Here is a 16,796-nt window from a genome sequence, read left to right as displayed (position 1 = left end):
ACAAAAAGGAGCGGCAATCCAATTTGTTTTTTAATTATCTTTAATAACCACGTCTTGATGTAATAAAATTTACACAGAGGGCAAATATGGCTGTCCGAGAAATATCCTGTCATCGATCACAGAAGGTATCTTACAAGATCTTAAAGGATCCATGTTTTATCATACATACATAACATTACTCCTATAATAGTACTATAATGACTGCCTTTATAGAGCAGATCTTATACAAGTACATACATTCCTAAAGCTTTTAGCGAAACGGAATTTCATCGAAGCAAAAATGGTAAATTAAGTATTTTTTTTAATTTACTATTGCATACAACGTAGATTTACTCAATTAATAATATAAATTTGAAAGTTTAGTCACCCTTGTCAAACCTGGGTAAAGTAACTAGGAAACTGAATTAAATTTGACACTGATAGATTGTAAATGTTCGTAATTGAAACATTTTAAACAAAAAACCATATGAGTGAGTTAAATTCTCCCGAAATAAATCTTTGGGTCCAAGTAATTATACGCAAAAAAAAATTATAATCGGAGGAAACGCACACCTCAATTTATTACACAAACTATTGAAACTTAATACTTACGACGTGTTAACGCTAATCTCCATAAAACAGAGTTGTGTGTCGCTATTCTGTCTCTCTGACAGCTGACGTGTAACACTGCACAGTAGTTCCCTCACGAGGTCTTCCAGCGGTGTGTGTGGGTAGTGCAATGCTGCGACATGCTCTGATATCTGTGCGAGTGTCTTCGCGTCTTCAGTGAGGGTCTCCACTTCGTGCATTATTCGACGGAGGTTCTCATCTTTGGCTGAAATAATAGTATTAATAGTCTTACGGGAGTGCCACACATTTAAAAATATACATGTTACAGAAATCGAACATGTTAGATTATCAATTTAGAATATTTTAATTTAAATCGCGAAAAATCCAATTGAAATTTCGCGTGACAGTATGGTATCGGGTTAACTAAGCTTATTAATCTTATGAGTAACAGCCGAAGCTATATTTGCCAGCGCCATCTATTTTGCCGATGCCATATTAACACGTGATGCACTATGGAATAATTGGCAATCGGTAGTTCTTTACAATATTTTTTGTGTATAAGTTCTAGTTTGATAAGGATAAATATACAAATGGGTTTGAGGTAGTTTTAATTTTAGGCGTAGTAATGCTTACATTTAACGATTTCGAGATCAGCCAAGTTAATTCGCATCAGCAGCTTGTACTTGTTCCCCTCCATTTGACTCGCTATACTGCTTTGGTAAGTTCTGGAAATAATATAACATTGATTTATACACGATATATACTTTTCATCTTAACACAAAGGCGTTCAGAAAGTTCTAACAAATTTTCAATTTTGGTAATTTACTTTTAAAATTTATATTGTTTATTTTATGCATTTACTTCCTTGAAGCATCTTAAAGATTATTATGGGCGATAAATCATGATTATTTTTAATGAAAAGATTTCACTAAATATTTTAAATAATGTAATGAAATCCTTTTCGGAAGTCGGGTAATAACATTAATACTTTTTATTACTGTTTATTTAATTAAATAAATATTATTTAGACGGACGCATTGTGTGAGAAATTAATACGATGTACTTACGGAATAGGTTTCTTTATAGTCCCAGTGCGTCTCTTTACGCTGGTAATCAACAATGTATCATTGAATAGAAACAGGGCTCTATCCTTTATGGTTCCCTGAGCCGATGGGATAGTCACAGTCTCATGACGGATAAATATCCTATCTGATGTCACAAGATTTGATAATCCTTCGATCATAGACTCCAGTTCGCGTAGACTTTGCTGTTGCATCTCAAGTTCTAGACTTTCTCGCTCCGTACAGTTTATAAGCTCTAGGAGATTATGGATCTCCTTTTGAGCATCGAGAAGCAATTTGTGGTCGGGGTGTGACTGATCTGAAATTAGTTTTAGAATGAATAAAATGGCGATAGACATGTCTGCTTATTTCAATTAATAAGAAGTATAAATACATTATTAAATGACTCGTAATTAAAACAAGTTTAAACAAGTGCGGTTTGCATGACCTGACTTCATACTTATACTTAAATGGTATAAAAAAATATCACCTGACTGTTTTAATTCGTAGATAAATTGAGATTGAATCTACTAAATACGTAGTCCTAATCGTCGCTCTACACGTGTTAAATTTTCCAGGAAAATTAAGAAAGGAATAAATTTATCCGGAAGTATTTATTGTAAGATTGGCGCCAAAACCAACATTAACGCGCCTTCTCTGAAGCTACAGATAATTATACATTGAACTTGCCACAGACATTGCGCGCATTGTCCACAGTCCCACTATATAAAAACACTTTCTTGGCCAGTCAGCTCGGTACACGTACCGAAAAAAATATATCATTATTTTGTTAGAGAGTTACTACATCCATTATTAAATTGTGTTTTTTCCTTTTTATAATTTGTCACTCGATAATGTTTTTAGCTTACCTGTATGTTTGATTAGCCGCTGTATTAAGAGCTTGTAGCTTGGGAACTTCTGTACGGGTTTGATGAGTAAGTTGTCCAGAGATAACTTGCCCTTGTGGTCTCTGGCCATAGCGTCAAGGAACTTTGCGAAAGCGGGACGGGACGATGCCGCCGTCTTTATCGTCTCTTTAGCCTTCTTCAAATTGCTTATAAAGGACATATAGGTGTCCATTACGGTGGGTTTGGTAAACTGTAAATAGAAGACAATAATTTTCATTAAATATTGCTAAATTAGTATTCAAATTAGGTGACATCTGAAGATTATATTTAAAAAAAAATTAAATAAAGAAGATTTGGTTAACTAGATATTTCTTATAATTGTATCTTTCAAATTTAAAATAGACGATTCCTTAACCTGGTTTCTCCAGGTCCTAGCAATCACGAAGGCTATGAAAGATATATACTTACTACATCTAAAAACACATCTCCAACTTTCTGCTGCAGATCCCATTGTTCCAGCCTCCTACGGAGCTTTTCCAAGAACTCTTGATGGACATTCAGTATTGCTGGAACTTGATAGAAGATCTCGTCCACCACAAACGCGTCAAGAAGACCTGCATTCTCTGGGCTCTTCAGTGGATGAAGGTACTTCTGAAATTTGATAATACTCTATTGGTATTTCGTCTACTTACATTTAGAGACCATGTCTGTTTGGCATGGTAAACACCGTTTATGATACAAAACGTGACAGAAGCGTGCCGCGTCGAATATCCACCGATATCGTTACCTGTGTGGGACAGATAAGACAAAGACTTTTTCGAAACACTACTCACACTGGCAGTTAGCCATAGACACCCACAGACATGCACAGACGAAATATTCTTTCCGGGCCCGGTCCGTGTCTATTGGCGCCCCGGAGATATAAATACAGTACGCAATTATATTATTTACAAAATATCTTTAGAAATAGAATGAACCTTTAATGAAATTTGAAATTGCAGCTTAGACAGATAATATGTCTGCTACACTCATCACTGTTATATGTCATAGTATAAAAATATAGTAAGTATAAATGCGTTATACTTTTGATGTGGATACAAATACTTTATTTAAAAAATACTACATAAACTACTAAAATAAAATGTATTTTTTTGTCCCATAAGGGATGTTCATTTACAAAATATTAGTCAATACTCCCTTTTAACCAAGCACTGCCAATGTAGATCAAGATTTGCCCCAAGTAAAAAAGTAAACAAGACAAAGCAAAAAGCAAATTTCGTAAACACTAGTTTATTTATTAACATAAGCGCATTTCCTTAATATAAACATCTGCTAAGTGTGTCACTGGCACTATTTATATCTCTGTCCCTCTCATTCCTTAATGACCCCTACTTTCCAGAAAATTAAGCGCTGCATTCAGAATGACAACTATTCTTATTAAGCTGTCAGAGGGCTTTGGCATCGATTGAGCGTCTTCAACCCATACAGCCATTAAGGCGCTTTTATTGAAGAGCTTTCTTGTTAGAAAAAAACAAACATTTTAAAAAAGTATATTATGACTTTCTTATAAGTTTTTAGTTAATATATATAGTTGTGTAAGTTTGCGATGTATTTAATTTTTAACACATGTACTCTAAACATTGGTTTTGTTTTAAAACTATATTTACAAAGTGTACTTCATAAATATTGAATTATTATATTAATTGATAAATACTATCTATTAACCAATTTAAAAAAAATATGCATCGCATAAAGCGCTTAATGCGTTGAGAATGCGAGATCTTGAAGTGGAAAATTTGCGTCGTATTTAGGGATGTGACTTGTAGTAAAATCTGAAAGCAATCATTATAATAGGGTTGCCCCGTGAATTGGTTATTAGAAAACCATATTACAGATGCCTTCCTATTCTTATTAGTATCCAATACACAACTGTTAATTAATTAACATTTCACTACTTATACATAATATTCACAAAGCCATAAAAAATGTATTAAAGACAGTAATAAGTTGTTCAATAACCATACTATGTTTGAGCTCGATTTTTATATTTCATCGATTTAAATGCTGCATCAATATCTTTCCATTCGAGTTATAATGTAAATGTTTTTAATGGACTACGCAAATGAATCGACGAGTTTTGTATACTCTAAGCAAACATAATAAGATTAATACTAATAAGGTTATTTTTACCTTGACTAATATTTCCACCGCCTCAACGTATGATTTCTCCGTTTCATACAACTCCACAACCACGTGCGTTCGTGTGTCCTGAAAAAATATGTAGTTATTTAATTATGTATGTACTCAAACAGTCTAGTAAACAATGATTTTTGAAAGGTTACTTCCGCATAGTACATGGTTTTAAGGGTCCGCTTATATTTGAAAAAAAAAATGTGAGCCGTCACGGGACGCCTGGCAGATTTGAAACATCGACATTATTTTGTAAAAGTAATATGCAGAAAAGAACAGATTGTGATAGGAACTAAACATGTCATAATGATAAAATAAAATATTACGATTTTTTTCCAGATACGATGACTATTTATTGAATAAACATTTATTTTCATTAAATACAAAAATTTGCGAATTTATTTCAAATCCTGACTACTTAATTCGTTTAATCAGTGACTTCGAAATACACACACCGCACACACTACTGCATATAAACTGTTTATATATACCATCATATAGCGTGGCGTCGCCACGGTATGCGTCGCCACGCCAGAAATCGGTTTTACGTGCGGCTATAGATGTTTCACATCAAAATAATGAGAGATATATTTTTATTTATTTCTCCTAACTCCGAGTATATTTTATTCAAAACATATCCCTTTGTGTTGTGAAATAAACAAGTGATGTTTATTATTCATAAAATATTCCTGTTCTACTCTGGAACTGTAAAAGCATTTCCAAAGAAGTTTGTTGGATAATTTGAATCCCTTGATTTAAGGCTTGTATAATGCGAAAGTCTGCCCGAGGCGAAGGCTCGAAACATTTCAGAATTAGGCCAACGTAACCATAACGAATTGTAGACATCAAATGCCGTTATCACGTGTGAAAATCGTGATTTCTCTCATATCTGTATACCGACGATCGATAACATCATCAATTATTATTGCCACCGGCTACCGATAAGGTCATATCGTCCATAACACATGAAAGTGTCTGAGATAGCCATATCTTAATTACGAATGAATCACGATGATCGCAATCGTTTTCTTAAAAACTAGTTTTAATTTAGCCACCAACTGCTAGTCTATCGAGCTACCAGGCGTCTAAGGTTTAGTGATCATAAATGTTTTCTTATAGGCAAGTAGCTGTGCCTGAGACATGCCGTCGAATTTTTTATTCTAGGTCTGTTAAATATGTCATGAACTCTATGACTATATGCATAGATGAAAGTAGACGACCCCGTCTTTGGATTATCAAAATGAGAATTAATATCTTTTATCTTTATGATATCTGTGTCTTAGATCTATCTAAGATTGAAAAGTGTTTACCAATTAACTTTCTACGCGGACTTCTTCGCGGCTTTAATTTATATACAGAATAGGTAATGCAAAGATTCAGACACAAATCTAAGAACGAACAGTCCTATCTGTCAATTAGGATTTCCGTAATGACATGAAGGGATTTTTCGCCTAAAAGAACGAACAAACACAAAGTGATTAATTGTATAAAAACATTCAGGTAAAACTATATATAATTTGTTCCGAGCCCACTGAAGTAACAAGGAAAATCCAATAGGCAGAAAACGCTTTCAAATTACGCGTCAGATGATATTTATTCCACACTACCCCGACGAAACATTTATTGGAGTTTGACCTATTTCTGATTTTCCTTATTGTATTACACATGGAAAATATACTGCTATAAACTGGGCATGGGGCAGACATTTTTACGTGGCTGATATTATTTTTCCCTAAGTATCAACTCAAACCGAAATTTCACCGAGAATCAAACCTAGCACTTAGGGTTAGATGCTGTGTGCGTTAAATAGACGGAGGTTTAATTGTAATTCCAACGTAATTTCTCTTTACAAACATGCAATTTTTACATGAAATATAAAAAAAATACTCGTAATTTTTAAGTTTCAGTGAAAGCTATTTCAAATATATAATTTATATTATTTAATAATTATAATTATTAGTATTCATGAGTAGTATATATATATTAATAACTAGATGAACTCGTGAACTTCGTATCACCTACATATATTTGTGTCTAAACGTACGGGTAATACAACATTTTTAAAACAGACCAAAGACAACCTCAAACTACAGCCATGAAACACACATTTATGAAGGGACCTATATATGACAACCAAGTGACACTTCTTTATTTCTAAAAAGACATAGGAACACACAATAGGAACAGGTTTTAATAGAAAATTTAATTGTCGTTTTTAGTATTTTTCTTTACTTATTATTTTTGTTTTCCACTGTTTAAACCTTCTCTGGACTTCCACAAATAATTCAAGACCAAAATTAGCCAAATCGATCCAGCCGTTTTAGAGTTTTAGCGAGACTAACGAACAGCAATTCATTTTTATATATATAAAGATAGTAGTAGTAGGAATTCTAATTCTTCTCATTTCTTTATCTGTTGTGGTAGGTATACCAAACTAGAACAAATAATGTTATAAAGACGTGTTATTACTTTTTAAGAAATTTCCACAGTATAAAACTTATTCAATATGCGCCGAGTTTCACAAAGAATTCCCTTGGTACTCGGAGTTATTGAAAAATTCATTTTTATTTAGTTTTTCATGAAGGCCACAACAAAATTATCATACATTTTCTGTTTCTTTGCAATGTTGCGCAATATAAATTTTTCACTTTTAACACAAAGTTAATATAATTTTTTAATGTTGGTAACTGCTGTACACCTATAAACATAAAACAAATAGAAATGAATCTAAAATTAAATTTATTGCCAGTTCTCAAATTATGTACTTAAAACGGATGTACTGGCAAGAACTCTTGCACTCCTTATTGCCAACTACTTTATTTTACGAGATATTTGATTCGCTGTAACTATTATATATATCTTCACATGATATGGAATGAAACATACAACAAAAAAGTACAACAAAACTTTTGATTAGCAGTAGGCTTGATATTATCATATTTATTTATTACCAGTATATAATTTGTATATACCAACCCTATAATTTCACATACGTCAAGAAATACCTAAGAGTAAAGCTCTTCAACAATATGTGCAAAGTACTTTTATGTCATCATTTTTGCAGGGAAGCTATTGTTTCATTACCTTTCCACTTCGTATAGTGTAACCGCACTTGCCATAACCCTATGTGACGTTTGTGGTTAGGGACGCATAGGGCTGGTACTTGGTAAATGTATATCTTTTTGTTGCTGTGGTTTTATAGGAATTTAGCACTTTTTTGAAATTATAGAGGATAAATTGAAGGCAAAGAAAGTGTCGCGCGCAACATACGGAAGTGGATATTACATCCGCCTACGATATATTAAACCTGGCGGAAGATAACCGATTCAAATTAACACCCAACCTTTAGTAATGAATAAGTTATAATATGCTTAAACAAGAATGCAGCTTGTATTGATTATACAGAAGATTTGAATATTATATTTAATACTAATAATACCCTCTGTGACTGGGCAAATGAGGAGTTACACAGGAAAAGGTTAAAATTATATGAAATGTATAACGAAAAGCAATATAACACTAGTGGAATTTAGGGAATATGTTAGGTTGTATTCAAATAATTTCAAAAAAGATTGCAAAATTGCAAAGTCACAATATTTAAGTTCAAAAAAATAAATATCATGGATAAAGTAAAAGCTACCTGGAAAATAATAAATGAAGAATCAGGTAAAACGTCTGATAAACGAACCGATTATATGTTAAAAGTTAAAGGGAAATTAATAAAATCTGACCCAGAGGTAGCTTCTTCTTTTGAAGAGTTTTTTACAAATGTACCACTAAATACAACCAAGTCCCTACATTCTTCACCTGCTGCTGCGATCTCATTGCTAGAAAAATGTGTACCTGAATGTAATATTAAATTTCAGTTTAAACATATAACTTGTAATGATATCGTCAAAACTTTTAAGCTTATTAATTTAAAAAAAAGTAAAGATATATGGGGTATGTCAACAGTCATTTTAAATTCCGTTATTAATGTAATAAGCTCTGAATTGTCTATAATTTTTAACAGATGTATCGATTGTGGAGTCTTTCCGGACGAAATGAAATTAAGTAAGATTACACCGTTGTTCAAGGCAGGTAGTGAGTCTGATCCGTCAAACTTCAGACCTGTTTCCGTGCTCCCTGCGTTGAGCAAAGTTTTTGAAAAGATAATGCTAGACCAGCTTTCTTTACATTTTAATAAAAATAAACTGTTACATAATAAACAGTATGGTTTCACTAAGGGTCGCTCCACAATCGATGCCGGTGTGAAGTTGATTTCGGACATATTTAACGCCTGGGAAGAATCATATGATGGAGTCGGCGTCTTTTGTGACCTGTCAAAAGCCTTTGATTGTGTTCATCCTGATATACTCGTTGGAAAGCTTCAACACTATGGCGTTGATGGCAAATCTTCCAGCCTGATGAATTCATATTTAAAGGGAAGGGTCCAAAGAGTTCATGTCAATGGAGTCACCTCTTAGGGTTCGCAGGTATCATGGGCGTCCCCCAAGGATCGATTCTCGGGCCTTTCTTATTTCTGATTTACATAAATGACCTCCCATTCTTTGTCAACGAAGTTCATGAGATGATATTGTTTGCTGATGACACTTCACTTCTATTTAAAGTGAATAGGAATAACGTATTATTGGACGATGTAAACAATTCTATCTCTCGTATAGTTAACTGGTTTAATGTAAATAACTTACTGCTTAATGGGAATAAAACAAAATGTATTAGATTTACAACTACTAGCGTAAAGCGAGATATTGGTAACCTGAAAATTAAGGACAGTGAACTAAACTTTGTTGACAAAACTGTTTTTCTAGGCATAACAATAGATAGTAAACTCCAATGGGGCCCACACATTGAGACTCTTTAGTAAAGAAAATCCGACAGTTTACTGATAAGGACACGGCTAAAATTGTGTATCATAGCTACTTTCATAGCGTTATGTCGTACGGTATTTTACTGTGGGGTGCTGCTGCAGAGGTTCAATCCATATTTGTGCTGCAGAAGCGGGCTGTTCGGGGTATTTGTTGTGTTTCTCCGAGGGAGTCGGTACGGAATAAGTTTAAGGAATTAAATATTATGACACTATCTGGTCAATATATTCTTGAAGCCTTTTTTGTATGTCCAAAAAAATATAAACGATTTTAAAACAAATGGTGACTTTCACCAGTATAATACGCGAAATAGAACTAATTTGAGTGTACGACCAACCAGGCTCCAAAAGATAAACCACTCCTTATATGGAAATTGTATTCGTTTTTACAACAAACTCCAAGCGAAATTAGAGAATTATCACTAAATAAATTCAAAGCCCTCGTTAAACGAAAATTAATCAACAAAGCTTTTTATAAATTTGAGGACTACTTAAATGATCCTAATCCTTGGGATTGAATTGCTCCAGTTCAAACAATTTGTATGACAATACTTGGCGATTAAAAAGAGTGGCGGAAAGTTTCTTGCTAGTTCTTCTTACCCGCTCTACGCCCTTGACTTGCGAACTGGTAGTAAATGTAAATTTACGGTTTATTTAACTTGACGATTCAAAAGTGTACTTGGTTACCCATTTGAATAAATATATTTTAAAAGAAGAGCGAAGATTTAAAACAGTAATGCAACGTCAGCACTTTTTGCAATGACAAATATAGATAACTCTTAAGTATTCAAGTGCTACAAAACACATAACGTTTTAATGTGCTAAAAACATGTTATGTGTGTGTTTTATTATAATTTGTGTGTATACTTTACGCGGATTTAAAGCACAACATTGCTCTTTATAGATTGTATTTTCTTCGTTAATTGATTGTTCAATGACCTGTAAAACTCTAATATCCACTGATAAGGTTGTATGGATGCGGAGGAATCTTTATTCCAATATGCAATATTCATAACTATAAACCTACCTAACAAAACAAAAGCTGCACGATATTCCTAAGAGTTAATTTCCTGGAATTATCTCTACCTGCATATAAACAAAGCGGCTCTTTTCACACGAATGCGACATCAGTCGCGTAAGCTCTCAGCGCATTCAAATTGAGCTTTTACCGATCCGAGCTTCCACTCAAGCGTTTTTATTAACACCATTCGTCGTGAATTTTATTACAAGCAATGACTTATATTTACTACGCCACGTTAACCGTTTTGTTATGTGTACTTAAAACTTCCACGTGTCGGGTGAAGCTAATTGCTGTACCTACTGTACCGAAAATTCAACAATAGGTGAACATTATAAACAAAAGCGATTATTTGTTTGCAATATATTAAAATTATCTTTGGTTTTACAAACATAAAGTATATAAATAGAGTTTACATATATGAAACTACGCTTTGCACAACAATTAAAAAAACGAAAAAATATACTAAATAATTATATTAAAAATATATTAATTTTACAATCCCACACACGGTCCATTAACCACAGTATCCAATACGTCGAAACATTATCACTGGTAAGTAATAAAAAAAAACAAATTAACATCACCTTTTAAATGCATCATCTATATGACAATACTGTTTCGTAGAACATTATTTTTTATTTGCATATCAATATTTAACTATTGTGGAAATACAATTTATACGTAATAAATAACAGCCTTATTGAAAATGCGAATAGAGCGAGGTATGTTGAACTAGGAATTCAGTATGCAAGGGATGCGAAATACCTAGCAAATTCATTACTGTATCAACATACTGTGTATAGCTTGGTTGTAGGAAGAAAGGTCAGAGTTCAATCAATGCAAGGGTTATAATAAACGTGTACACAGAACACTTTAAATATATGTATACTTATTAAATAAAGAAGAACAAGAAGATTGTGTTTAAACAAAATTGTTTCTGATAATCAACTATTTAACGCGTTATATAATTTTATTTACTAGTATTAGTAGTGCTTCGGATATCTATATTTTAAATTCGATTTAGGGTCCTTCAACAAAAGAGTGTACCAATTCTTAAAAGTCCGGCAACGCAGTCGCGAGCCCTCTGGAATTGAGAGTGTCCACGGTATCACTTAACTTCAGATGAGCCACCTGCCCTTTTGCCCCTGTTCTGTTCTATGTTCTTAACTCTTATTAAGTTTTGTTTATTACCCTCAATGGTATGAGAGGCGACAGATTTGTCAACAAGTAATGTTTCGCAGAAAATAAAACCAGGCCTTCTTGAATATTCTACCATGTCCACATGCCATTTAACTCACTGAGGCAAACAATTTGTATTAAAATAGTAAACACAATTAAAATTAAATATTCATTTCGGGTATTAACTTCAAAAGACAGTGAACGACCTTTTCGCCGACGGCATTAACAAGCTTAGGTAGTAAACATTTTATTATAATTTAATCTGCTTTTGTCGTGAAATTTCTGACAAAGGACAATCGAAAATGTTTTTATCATAACCATAGATAAGAGTTTTTTTTATTTTCTTTTAAGCAACCTTCAACTACCCAATTCCTATACTCCCCTTTTAAATAAATTCATAGTATAAGTAATATGTACAGATAAAAATTAAGTATATAGTATATAATAAATTTTATTCAATAGCTTTTATTAATATCCATAGAAAAGATATAATAATATTTGAGTCACATTATTTCCGGAATAGAGATCAGGTTAAGGGTCTGTTTCACAATGTATGGATAAAGTACCAAATAGCTATGCAACACATAAATTATTTGGAAGATAAATTGTGCTATTTGACACTTCATCGGACTCATAACTTATGATGGACTTTATGTGACGAATAGCGCTATCTGACAGTCGTGAAACGCAACAATAGTGTTTATCCTACCAATAAGTAATAAATAGCTAATTTGGAACTTATATAGAACTTATCCGTACAATGTGAAACAGACCCTAAAAGTAATCCAATCTGAATTTCTTACCGTAGCCGACGAGATGACACGTGGCAGCATATTGTCATCATCTACACTACTTTTCGCCTTCCTGACCTTGCTCTCATCATCCGAGACGGACAGACTGCCAGAGAAAGTGCCACTTAGCCTCAGTCGTAGACCATCGCGTTTCATTTTTCATTATTTCTTTGGCTTATCTTTGGAATGTATATTTCTTAACCTAACTGCTAAATACGGTATTTAGTGCATTTATAATGTAAGTATTTATCGGCATGTTTTTGTTTAAGTACAAATGCGATTAAAACTATTGATACGATCAGACCTCAAGAAAATGCTCGCTGGACAGAAGTTTTGTGCTGATGAAGAGGTATACTTTTATATATTAATTGTGAGTCAATTAACCTTAGGCTGAGCTTTTATATGTCTGTTTATACATACTTTTATTTATACTTTTTCTTTAGATTTTATTTAATTTTAGTTATAGTTGCATGTTATTTTTAGCTTTTTGTTAATTAATTATGCATCTCTTGTACTTTACTCTCTGTAGCCGTTGCCTAATCTACTTATAACTTAGGTATGTAATCTACTTACGTTTTGGTTTTTTTCTATATGTATAATTATGTGTATTATATGGCAATGAAGTATAAATAAATAATCGCCGAAACTGAAGCCTATTTTGAGGCTAAAGACAAATCGTACCGTAAATATGGTATCGAAAGTTTTTATAACCGCTATAATTGTTGTATCGCTCTCGAAGGCAATATTGAATAAATAACTATTAAATAATATATATTTTTATGTTAGTCTACGAACTTTTTAGTCCATCTATCAATGGCTTAAAATGAGTTTACAATTTCATAATAGCCATAAATACATTACAAAGATATATTACTGGTATATTATAATTTTATTGATATTACATTTAAAACCAAACTAAAAAATAACTTACAATAAATTTAATAGCATGAAGATACGAGGAACACGGAAAAAAACATTTGATAATAACAGCCTTAGGATAAGATTCAGAGGTATAACGCGAACTAAGGCTCTCATTATTTTAAAGTTCTATACGTTTTTGTCACACGGGAATCCTATTTATATAATAAATATTAGTGGTAAGTCGTAATTCCAAACCTTGTCCTAGCGTTCTAATGTATGGTCAAAGGTTAAGTAGGAAAGATTATTTAATAGTACGAATTATTATAACTAAGTTATTACTGTTGATGGCATAGCGAATGGGAGGCATTACGCGGTATATTATATGGTTCGGTTAACGTTAACTTGCCCACTCGTGAGCCAGACGTGATGTGACCACACGTTTGAAGCTAATCGCATTAGGATTTTCGGTAAATCTGTATAATTTTTGTCAACTGTGACTTTGAAAATAAAATTTGTATATCTTATACTATATGTTTATATATCATCTGCTATGAATTAAATCTTATAAAAAATTCTCGTGTCACAATGTTAGTTACCATACTTCTGCGAAACGGCTTGACCGATTTTTATCAAATTTTATATGCATATTCAGTAAGTCTGAGAATCGGCTACTATCTATGTTTCATACCCCTAAGTGATAAGGGTAATTAATTTGTTTATAATGTGCCATTAAAAAATACATACAACCCTAAATTATCTCTACCATCATCCCTATTTTTTATTATTAATAGTTATTTTAATTGAACTAAAAAAATTTTCCTAGAAATAATATATGTACATAGCAAAACAACGTTTGCCGGGTCAGCTAGTATACTATAATTTATTTCGCTTTTATGTCTTAAACTCAACAAATAAAACACCCTTTCTTAGGTGCTGAATAAGTCAAAAGGATTTATAAAGTTGTAGAATAAATTACAAAGCCTAATTGGCGAGTATAAGTTCTAATACAAAATGTATGGTCACCATAACAACCTACGCAAGTGTAACTCGACACCGTAGGCTTGCTCAGGACGTCCTTTGTCGGACATTACCGGTTATGTTAGGATAAGCTACTGATACTAGGTACGTATATAATATTACAAAAGAAGGAATGTCGTCCTATGAATTAGATAAATAAGCATGTCAAATAAAAAAAAATTAAATCAGTGGCGCTACAACCTCTTTAGGTCTTGGGCTGAATCTGTTTCATGATCAAATTTGATTTAGATGATTTTAATCTAATAGGCAAGTAGGTGATCAGCCTCCAGTGCCTGACACACGCCGTCGACTTTTTTGGGTCTAAGACATGTCGGTTTCCTCACGATGTTTTCCTTCACCGTTCGAGCAAATGTTAAATGCGCACATAAAAAGAAAGGCCATTGCACAGCCGGGGATCGAACCTACGACCTCAGGTATGAGAGACGCACGCTGAAGCCGCTAGGCCAACACTGCTCAAGCATGTCAAGGTAGCGCTTAAACTGTGATTAACAAGCGAGATTGTTATAGAGATTTTTCTGAAGTCAAAAACGCAGTCAAAGATCAAAGTCCAAGTTCAAAATTGCATGTGCAACCTGTTTATATTTTGTGCTTGACATATGTCGTTGCTTTTTCGGTATAAGACAGTACAAATATTCAATAATCATTTCGACATAAAGCCCTAACGTAAATACTTTCCATACGGATACATAAAAGTATGTTATTCCAAGGTTCACTAACAGGAAGCTTCAAAGATTAAATCCGAATTCCTAAACGATGAATTAACGGAACATCACAAAAGACTGTATTGGTGCAATAAAATTTGGGCAAGGCCGTACTAAAATAACGTATAATTTGTTAGCTTTTATTATTTATTTAATAATATTCTAAATAATTTATGAAACATATTCTTTTGCTACAAGTGCGCATGTGCAATAATTACTCATTTGACTCGTTCGGTTATTTACGAATTGTTACGAATTGACTCGAATAACTGCCCGAAGTGGGAAGGTCGAGTCAGAGTGGGGACTAAAGGATAAAACAGCTTGTAGCACATGCGCACAGGCAATTCCTTTGTTCAAGTTGGTGTTTATACATTTTACGTAGGGTCAGTGTGTGAAATATAGTAAATCAAGTCATCATTGGAGTGTTTAATTTCCTACCCTAAGAACCAGATCAACTAGCCCTAACAAATCAGAAGAGCGGGATGCCATCGAGGTAAACTGATATGGTATATCATATCCTTGGTGTAAAGGATTAACGCCCACGAGGTATGCGATTTTTTTTTTTTCCTTTCTACATTTTGTAACCTAAAGATGTAGGTACTCTTTTTTTTTATTATTTTTATTACACCTTTGAAGGTAAATTAGTTACATTTGTTATGAAACCTAGCTTACGATTATGAAGTTTTGTATTTTTACTAACGGAAGACTGTGCTATTGCGTAGGAAGTGTGGGACTGTGCTGTTTTAGGTTATCTAAATTTTTTACCAACTATAACCCGTCGGCCCTGTCTTGTCGTCTTATATCGATGAAAATCAAAACTTCCCAGCTGAAGTCCTTCATACCTACCTAACATAAATGGAAGAAAATGAATCCTATACGAGTGTTCGAAATACATAATTTTATAATATTTGATGAGGGTGATCCCAAATATTTTTACTCGGCCGATCCTCATATGTTTTTATTAGTCTTTGTTGAGATTTACTCGAGTTACGTTAGATGTATATATCGTTTTTGATAATTATAATTGATAATATGTAGTTACGTCCACTAATTAGAATTTTATAGTGAGTGTTTAGTGCGTGTTTAAGAAACGTTCTGGTAGGGAGACATTATGGCGAGGTATGTACTCGGGATTTTGCTATGAGTTATGCATCGACGGCCACCGAACCTGTCCTGTAAAACATATAACGTTATTTATTTTAAAGCTGTTACATTACATATTTTTATAATACTTACCGTCGGTTTAGTTGAAATAAATTGAATCATTATTATAAGATACTAGCAGACCGGCCAAGCGCGTTGCTGTGGCTAAGGTTTTTCTTATATTACATAGTAGTAAACTATTCAAGGGAGACGGTAGGAGAACACTAGTCATGGGGACCACCATGCTTTATTGGTTGTTATGCCGTTGAATTGTAGCTTATGTGAAACGTTGGTACTTTCAACACAGCGCCATCTGTTAGAATTGTGACTGTTCAATAATAAACAAATATTTTGCAATAAAATAATATAAATTGAAATGTAAGCTATCCTATCTTTTAAGTTAGATCAAACTGCACACGGTGTGCAAAATATTTGATATCGGTTCGGTAGTCAGGAGTCGATAGTGGACAAACAACGTGACACGTAATTTATATATTAAGATTTACGACAGATTACACAAGTAATTAGTTTAATTTTGTCTCATATT

At 33.2% G+C, this 16,796-nt stretch overlaps 1 protein-coding gene across 5 annotated transcripts in view; it reads right to left on the bottom strand.

The window, feature by feature from the left end:
* Positions 1-16,796, bottom strand: part of LOC125052079 (rho guanine nucleotide exchange factor 17) — an 89,219-nt gene that overhangs the window by 10,859 nt on the left and 61,564 nt on the right. For 4 of the 5 annotated variants that reach the window (XM_047652752.1, XM_047652747.1, XM_047652749.1 and 1 more), the window contains exons 4-9: positions 4,649-4,726; positions 2,927-3,109; positions 2,480-2,708; positions 1,617-1,929; positions 1,183-1,274; positions 592-814 (exon numbers count right to left, since the gene is read on the bottom strand). In XM_047652752.1, the coding sequence (XP_047508708.1) occupies positions 592-814; positions 1,183-1,274; positions 1,617-1,929; positions 2,480-2,708; positions 2,927-3,109; positions 4,649-4,726 (1,118 nt within the window). The remainder of the gene's footprint in view (positions 1-591; positions 815-1,182; positions 1,275-1,616; positions 1,930-2,479; positions 2,709-2,926; positions 3,110-4,648; positions 4,727-16,796) is intronic. The other variant, XM_047652750.1, reaches the window with a different exon arrangement.

This window comes from Pieris napi, chromosome 8 (genome assembly GCF_905475465.1).
Source record: "Pieris napi chromosome 8, ilPieNapi1.2, whole genome shotgun sequence".
Taxonomy (NCBI): Eukaryota; Metazoa; Arthropoda; class Insecta; order Lepidoptera; family Pieridae; genus Pieris; species Pieris napi.
The sequence above is the reverse complement of the archived record's forward strand: the minus strand, read 5'-3'. Positions and strand labels throughout refer to the sequence as shown.